Below are 9,184 nucleotides of genomic sequence, written 5' to 3'. Positions count from 1 at the left end.
CCCCCCTCCAAGCCTGGGGCACTGTATAATTGAGGTGGCTGGACCCTGCCCCTGCTTCACACGGCTCTGCTTGAAAAGGGGAGAGCTGCGTGCACCCAACAGTAATGCACGCAGCATTGCCCATGTATATTAGGGGGATAGGGAGAGTTGGAGAGCAGCCAAGCACTGTCTAATATTATAGCCACGCCCCCATGCATGCTGGTCACGCCCACTGGCAGCGTGGTGGGGAAACCCCTCTCTACAAATCCTGCGTTTGCCCTTGCTGTGGTCCTACGTGAAACTTTTGTGACAACCAGAGAACAAGTAGTTGGAAAGAAGCCGACTGAACCCAAGGCTTCTATAGTCACTAGTCATGTATCCTCCTGGTGCCCCTGCATCAAGGGACTGTATATGAAGACATTGGGGGAGATTTAATTCACCCAATGAAAATGGAGGGGGAGGGGGGGCTGTCGCACACGCATCTATCGCCGTCCTTGTCTCACCAACTCGCTTACCCTGCCCAAGGATGACGTCAAGATTAAAAACTTACAGTATTACATCTTTCTTTCATGTTTCCTTTCTACTTTTGAGAGCAACTATTCTCTTATATTTTAAAATTAATTTTAGTTCACACCAGTCCCTGTCAAAAAGTTTTCACTCCCAAATATTTGCGCCCCACACCAAAAATCCTTACCCCCTAGGCTGCAGCCTAGTTAGCCTATTGGATAATCAGGCCCTGCCTCAGGCACAAGGTCTAGAGGGTACCTAAAACTGAACGAGCTCCCCACACTGAGCCCCAACAGCTTCTACCTTCTAAGCTGCCGGCTGTTCCTCCATCTCTGCGATTGGCTGGGTTATGACGACGCAGTCCAGCGACACACAGCCAGTCTGATGGAGGTGTGGAAGAAGCTGCCCCCCATCTCATGCCCGCTAATGTGAGGACAGGGGCACAGCACCAGGGGAGGAACACTTGGGATGCCCATGAAGCTTGTGCCACCCCTGCCCCCACGTAATGACGGATGGAGGGGAATAAATCACATCACAGAAGTAAACGGACATGTCAAAAGACGGTACCTATGTGTTAATGGGTGATTTGTGGGCGCGATTTGGTAAAAATGGTGCATCACACAATTTAATGCAGCATTCATGTTTTCTAGGGTGACTGTATGATACCATCTCAGGTCTACGCCCACAAACACAGCATAAAACCATATAAAACAACGCAAAGGAAAAAGACACAGCATCTATACATCAGGGCCCGGATTCCAGTCTCCCATGCCATAAAGCCCAAGGATATACTATATTTCTATAGTTATGCCGTTAGTTAGTCACAGGCTTAGAAAAACGTACGGTATATCAGAGCTGTAATCAGACAACAAGACAAATGTCCCCATGTAACAGTACAACAATATTCAAATTAATTTATATGTAAAGTACTTACACATCAAATCTCAAGTTCTGTTTCTCTTCAAAGAAATAATCCAACACGAATTTGCGGACAAAGTCTGGATTCAGGGTGTTGTCGATGACCTCCGTCCGGCCAAACTGGACAAGATAAACACAAAATATTACATAGGTACATAGTAAGATTGGAATAAGACACAGGTCCATCAGTCTGTCATATATGAAATATGTGAAGCTAAAGTGTCTGTAAATGGGGACAATCAACTGTTGCAATACTAAAATCATAATTCTATTGTCTAATAGTGCCATAGTGCACACATGTTCTGTAACCTTTATTTTCATTTTCTAAATTGCACTGTAAAAATCTCAGTGATCTGATTGGCTGCTATGGATTGCAGAATATTTGTGCACATTTTATCAAATAAGCCTCTAAGGGTGACATTCACAAGCTTGAAATACCCATTTTATTCTGCTTCATCTGTATTCAGATGAAAAGTGGATCTTTTAAATCATTTTAATTTGTTAAAAATATTTTTACTGTAACAGAGTTTACAATTGCTATAAATTTATATAAATGCCTATTTGCAAAAATTTACAATAAATAAATAAATCACAGAAGCACGTATAAATATCAGACAGAAGTAACATAGGCAAGGGACTCGGGATGATTGAGAATACTGCGTTATGACAGGCCACTCATTAACAGTGCTGATTGCGGGAGATACCAGTGGGTGTGTCTACTGGGATGAGGGTGTGGTCAGTGTAAACTCGGGGTGTGGTTACGCAGATTGTGTGCCTGGCCACTATGCATGGGAAACTGTCCTTATTTTTTGTTATGAAATACCAGGAGGTAACACGTTTAGAGAACGGATACAGTGCAGGAACAATAGTAAAATGGGCAGGTTTTTTTGGGTTTTTTTTTTTTTTTAAATATATCCCAATATTTTCTATAGGTCAGGTCAATGCAGTCCTCAGGAATAGGTTTCTTGCAAGGCAATGCCAGGAATGTATCATCACATGACAGGGGCAGGGCCAAAATGATGTGATACACTGCAAGATCGCATCATCGAAGCCCCTGCATTGCCCACTTTACTATGGAGTCTCCCGGACATTGCGGGAGATTAGGATATCACAATTTATATTCCCAAATTATTCATGCATACTTGTTATATTTTGGACCTCATCTCCTGTTGATCCCAGAGGCGAGGTCCCAGGACAAATGAACCTCACCTTTGGTGGAAAGGGGTAATTGGAACAGGGTGTCCTGCAAGAGGGTCAATTAATAAATAATGATGCCCTGATTTTAGATGGGAACACTTTATAGTTTGATGTGTGCAACTTCTGTTACTCACAAAACCTTCTTTCACCTCTGATTATATGAGATTTCCATTATGTACCTGGCCTATTTCTGATATAGCCAAGTACCATACACTCACATTTTTTAATTAGGAAAGAAACAAGTAGCACAGTATTGACATAATAGGTTAGCAGAAACAGTAGCTAGGGGGGAAAGAACATTAGCAGCAACTGTTATCTAATATACTGATTCTCTGCAATTAAAGGTTACATCAAATAATAGTTAAAGCGTCTGTGAAATTGACCCACGGTGCAGCTCAGATTTTACTGAAAGGGGAACTGCGGATGGAAACGATGTTATAAATTTTGTGCGTTTTTTGGAAGGAGCTGAGAGATGGCAAAGCCACAAATACATACACATTACCTGGGATCTAGGGTGTACAGTGTGACGTGACAGTATCTTTCTCTCTTTCCCTAGACATATACTGCACATTTATATCCATCTTATTAATAAACATGAAGTGCACTAAGTTTGGAATTTTTCCCAAACACTGGGAACTTGTAGCCAATCACAAGACAGCAGAGATAAGGATGGATAATACATTGCACAAAGCACAACGTAGGCAGTCAGTCATTGCTCCTTTGATTTAACATAAAGACCACCCACCTTGGATACTCTCTTATAAATCTCACATAGTGCTGACCCCCTTTCTAACCCCCCAATGCTGCTTTAAGAGCCCCAGAGAAATCCCCTCTCCAGCACAGACTCTTTTTTCCTATTAACTGGAAGCCTAACACTGTCGGTGAATGGAGGCAATGCTATGCACATTAATACTTCCATGGATGGGGGACCCAGCGAAACCGGAGCAGCTTCAGTTGAATCCCATTGAAATTGACAGATAACGCCATTCTCAGATGGCGTTACCTTGCCGTAAAAGCAAAAGCTTTCTCTACTTAATAAATTGGAGAATTTTGCAGTCCCCATATTATTGATATATGGGGTCTCCTCTAAGAAACATTAATTGGGAAATGGCAGGAGAAATCTAGGATTTCTCTAATTTATGCAGAAAACTGCTGTTTTTTTTTATGACTGATCGCACTTTAACAAATAGTATCGGACAAATGCAGGATTTGTAGAGGGGGGTTTCCACACCACGCCGCCAGTAGGCGTGACCAGCATGCACGGGGGCGTGGCTATAATTTTAGACAGTGCTTGGCTGCTCTCCAACTCTTCCTATCCCCATAATATACATGGGCAATGCTGCGTGCACTACTGTTTGGTGCACACAGCTCTCCCTTTTCAAGCAGAGCTGTGTGAAGCGGGAGCAGGGTCCAGCCACCTCAATTATACAGTGCCCCAGGCTTGGACGGGGGTTTCCTGGCACTAGGAACCCCCCCCCCCCCCCTTCCTCGGTTTGCCTATGAATAGACCACACATTATCAGTTTTCCTAATGCAACCAATTACTCAGACACAATCCCTCTCATCTCATACAGCTGTTATTGCATACAGCTATATACAGATACAAGACTACAGTATCAGATTGGCCGGCTAAATGAAACGGGCAGCCGTACGATAGATGGTCAATCAGTGGTTATGAAACGGGCAGCCATACAAAAGATGGTCAATCAGTGGTTATGAAACGAGCAGCCGTACGATAGATGGTCAATCAGTGGGTATTTAATTTATCTGCAATCAATGTTGATATTTCTGTGACATTAAGTTATTCACGAAGTGCATTCAATGCTCAACAGAACAAGTGCAGTTATTCAGTATTTTCTAGGAATGCCCTCACTGTGCCTAATTCCTCACCGCAGCACGTTCACCTTCCACAAAGCCGCCACCTTGCTCCACAAACCAGTGCTACTTGGCAGAAATCTAGGCACAAATTAACGGGCAAAGCTGGAACAATGCTGACATTGAACTGCGCAGCAGCCAAATTTATTTTGCATTTTCATAAATTACCTCCTAGTTGCTCAGACTCAAAGAAATTCTACGGTTTGCTTATACCATGACTGTGCAGGTGGAAACTATACTAGTCAGAACCTTTTGTATTAGGACACAGATTCCTGTCAGAGACGTCTACATTCAAGAACTCATAATGAGTCTTAGATGTGCTGCTAATTCAGAGCGTCTCTGGAAGTCCAGTTTTAATTTCCCTCGCCTTTAATCTGAGCGCGTGGCAGATTAAATACAGACAGTTAAGACGTTAGCAGCAGGTCAGCAAAGCTACAGATCATTATGGTCCGAGAAGGGAAGACTTATGGGTCCCATTTTATTTCACTAGTCCTAAAACATTTGGGCAGGATTACATCTGAGGTAAAGCTGCTCATCTTTAATATTACACATTGGTGACATTAGACATTTGCAGCCCTCATCTAATAATACATAGTGTAAAAGTGATTGGTCACATTGTCTTGGTATGGTTTGTAAATGTAAATATTAAAAGGGGTCAAAAATACACTACACACCTCCCAACATGACCTGCTGGGCCGATACTGATAATTGGCAAAACTAAGCATTCACCTAGTAGCATTGGGCTATTAAGTCATTAAGGAGAGCAAAGCAAGAACAAAAAAAAAAAAAAAAAAAAAAAAAAAAAAAAAAAAAAAAGAAGGAGTAAGTTTGCTCCTGGACAAACCATGTTACAATACAAGGGGTGCAAACTAGTTTATTGTTTTACACATAAGTTAAATACTGGCTGTTTTTGCATGTTGCACACAAATACTTGATAGCTTTATTTTTACACTGAAATTTAAAGTTGATCTAAGGACATGTCCTCCCCCAACTATAAATCTGTCCCCACATTTTAAATGTACCCCCCTCCCCCTCCAATGCAACATGGTTTTTGCCCAGGTGCAGTTACTCCTTTTTTATGCTTTACACTCCTCTGAGCGCCGGCCACTGCAATGTAAGGAAATCCCAAAGCGTGTTACCTGTGAAGCCGGCCATCTGCTGCTCCTCTATGCAGTGGCAGATCCAGGCGATCGTCCCCCCTAGCAGGGACTTGCTGCCGGCGGCTGCACACTGTACAGGTCCATTCAGCAGTGACAGTGTGCTGCCCGGCTGCTCTGATTGTGTTTTAAACACAATCAGAGCAGCGGGGGAGCACACTGTCACTGCCGAGCGGACCTGCACATACTGTGCAGCCGCCGTCAGCCTTAGAAATTAGAAAGGGGGCGGAGCCTAAATCGCCCCCCCTAAAATTGCCCGGGGTATAGCAAAAGTCTGGATCCGCCCCTGCCTCTATATTGGTAATTAACAGGGAGTGTGGCACTGGGCTGTGTCGTCACAGACCAATGCCACACACTTAATAAGAGAAGATGCCACCGAGCACAGGAAGAGAAGGGGATGGGGCGGAGTAGACTAGATGGTGAGCAAGGTCGTGTGCAATGATGACCTGACCACTGGACATGATCATAATACAATTCTATTACAGTGTATACAGACATAGGACACTACACCCCCAACATGACCTGACCACTGGACATGATCATAATACAATTCTATTACACTATATACAGACATAGGACACTACACCCCCAACATGACAAAGTCTATGCCGTGTCAGTCCTCACTATCAGTCTGCACTTACACCTGTCCTGTATCTGGTGCAAATGAAAACAAGATTACTTAACCACCCAGTACTTGAATCGGCAGTATCTGCATTAGTACGCCCGGTCTCTACGTTGCCTACGTTCACCCGCCCCTGCCCTTCCCTGATCCGGCCTTCAACTTGTAGGCAAACCCAAGTGTCATTTTCTTTAGGACATGAATTGCATACCAACGCATTCTTTGGGGCAAGGTCTGTTTCTGAGTTTGCGCAGAGCTATTTCATGTAAGATACGCTACCCATATGTATGCCTGAAAAGGAACCAAGCCCTTAGTGTTTCTATTTATTCCAATGGCACTAACGCACTTGGTGCAGCTTCCTTCCTGTGGTTGTACCTGCTGCTGATCCAGATGGCAGCATAACAGCCGGCACCGAGACCGACACCCCCATCCCATGTCTGCCACCCCCAACCTGCTCCACACAAGGGGAAGGTGGCACAGGATGCTTATAACCCTCCCACCAGCTGGCACGTAGGGCCACATCGCACCAGTTTGGTCATTTAGACATATCTGCCGCCGTCTTTAGTACACAATTAGGTTTCAAAACAACTTTAAATAAGAACTCAATATATGATCAATATTTTATCAATAACTGTCCCCCCACCTCAACCCCCTCTAGTAGAGATGACACGGTACCAACTTACGCAGATCTGCACGGTTCTAAAGAGTCTACCCCTTGTATCACCCAACAGTGGTCAATTATAACTTTGAAACGTTTACTCTGCAGCCATAGGATAGCTACTCATACATTTAATTGATCATCCTATGGCAGCCCTCCAACCAGATCTACTGACAGCCATCCAATGGCAGCAGGTTTCTATTAAACTTCCCTGCCAATCAGGAAGAAGGGACCATTACAGGTGCTGGCTCCGGGAGAGCATCTCTTAAACACCACGAATCTCGGACATGGAACAATGGCTGTTCTATTAGTCAGGAATCGGGTTATTAAAAATATATGGACTGTAGAGGAGGTGGGGGTTCTCCTTTAATTTCCAAGCATAAAAAATAATTTCCAAATCATTGTATCATCATTTACAGCATATTATTTTTTTTAATGTTTTTTAAATGTACACGAATACCCAATGATACAATGTAAACATAACGACAGGCAGCAATGTCTGTGTGGCAGTGTGCCAGTTTTGTACATGTGGGTGATGCCAACTTGTGATAAATGTTCATAGTCAATTCCTATTAGCACAGGATCAGAGTCTGCTCAGCTGACAATTCGTACAAGGGGCTCAGGAAGACAATACAATTTACTGCCGTCTCTCTCTGTGTTATGGGCAATTTTCCAGCCTTTCATAAAATCATTACTCTCAAGTGCTGGGGAATTCCTCGGCCATCTGCAGTACATTCTCTGGCACGATTGCAGTTAACCTGCCTCCCATTTATCTGTAATCCCGGCTGGGCACTGGTAAATCCTCCCCCCTTCCGTCTGTGTGTTTAATAGGTCTCTCATTCCTCTCCTTTTCTCTGCACGGTTTCTATGTATAAAGTGTCAGAGCATCTGACATATATGAACTAAGTTCTACTTATTTACCAGAACCTCGTATAGAAGAGTTGTGTTGTATACTGCCTTATATATTATCATACTTTGCAAAATTTGCTCTCAGAGGGTAAGGTGTTTGGGGGTAGGGGGGGGGGGGTATTGAGCTTCAATTCATGTAATTTCGGCCTCGCCCCGGAGGTGCAATATTGCATTCTTGTACCACAGAATGACGCGATTCGCCGCAAATCAAGCCATAGAAGCCCCCGTTGGTTTTGGACGAGGGGGGGCTCACTAGTCACATGATGGGGTTAGACACAGTACAGAGAGGAACAACTATAAATTATATTCTCCCTACATATTTGAAAATGAAACTATATATAACACATGTATTCACAAAAAAACTGATTTATCTGGACCATATAACTAGAGATGTTCACTGACCCCCGTGTTTTGGTTTTGGTTTTGGATCTGTATCAACTTTGTGTTTTGGCAAAAACACCCTTGCGTGTTTTGGTTTTGGTTCTCCATTTTTTTCTAAAACTCCCATTATTTTGCTAAAATCACATAATTTGGCTTTTTTTTGTTCCTACATTATTAACCTCAAAAACATTAATTTCCAGTTCTTGCCAGTCAATTTTTGTCAAGTGACAAGAACACTGCTACCCCTTCTGTTTCTGTGTGAGCAATGGCACTGAGCAATGTCACTGGAGACTGGAGAGTGACAAGAACACTGCTACCCCTCCTGTTTCTGTGTGAACAATGGCACTGAGCAATGTCACTGGAGAGTGACAAGAACACTGCTACCCCTCCTGTTTCTGTGTGAGCAATGGCGCTGGATCTCCTGGGGAGGGAGGTACTTATGGAATCCATAACTCGCGAGATCCGACAACGCAACAGTGGAAAGTTCCTGCTCTTTGTATCGGCAAAAAGGAATACAAAGGAATATAGTGATAAAGCTGCAATGGAAGAGACAATAAGGTAACCATTATCCGGAGCAGAGGTGGGATGTCCTATGGGCTGCGGGGAGGGGGCGATCAGGTAAAAACAGGCAGAGCCTCTGGAGCTATTAACCATCGCTATTATTATCTGAAAGATCTGAGAGTCCGAGGTGCAGAGGGTCAAAAAAGCCCTAATGGGACTGGATAGTATGGTAGGACTTTTTAATTCTTCAGCCAATATATCAAGCCTATTTAACAAGTACCTCTGCAATATTAATAACATATTATTCTGTTACCTCAGGACAGCCATAGCAGAAGAAGTCCATTAAAAAATGATTTATATTTTGAATAAAATCTTTTATTCATTGTTTAAAGATAGTTTCTTTTTTTATATATGTTTTATCTAATTTTAACTTTTTATTAGTATTATTATTTTTAAATAGTGTGACTGAAAGCCCAAATCTAGG

At 43.1% G+C, this 9,184-nt stretch overlaps 1 protein-coding gene across 1 annotated transcript in view; it reads right to left on the bottom strand.

Annotated features, from left to right (window-relative positions):
• Window positions 1–1,420: 1,420 nt before the first annotated feature.
• The window catches only part of LOC142118562 (copine-8-like), a gene marked incomplete at its 3' end in the record, with an annotated part of 47,580 nt that continues 39,816 nt past the window's right edge, over window positions 1,421–9,184 (bottom strand). Inside the window, exon 4 of the mRNA XM_075194150.1 lies at window positions 1,421–1,524. Coding sequence (XP_075050251.1) covers window positions 1,421–1,524 — 104 coding nt within the window. The remainder of the gene's footprint in view (window positions 1,525–9,184) is intronic.

The sequence above is a fragment of the Mixophyes fleayi genome, unplaced genomic scaffold (assembly GCF_038048845.1).
Source record: "Mixophyes fleayi isolate aMixFle1 unplaced genomic scaffold, aMixFle1.hap1 Scaffold_1753, whole genome shotgun sequence".
Taxonomy (NCBI): Eukaryota; Metazoa; Chordata; class Amphibia; order Anura; family Limnodynastidae; genus Mixophyes; species Mixophyes fleayi.
This window is presented reverse-complemented; position numbering and strand designations above follow the sequence as displayed.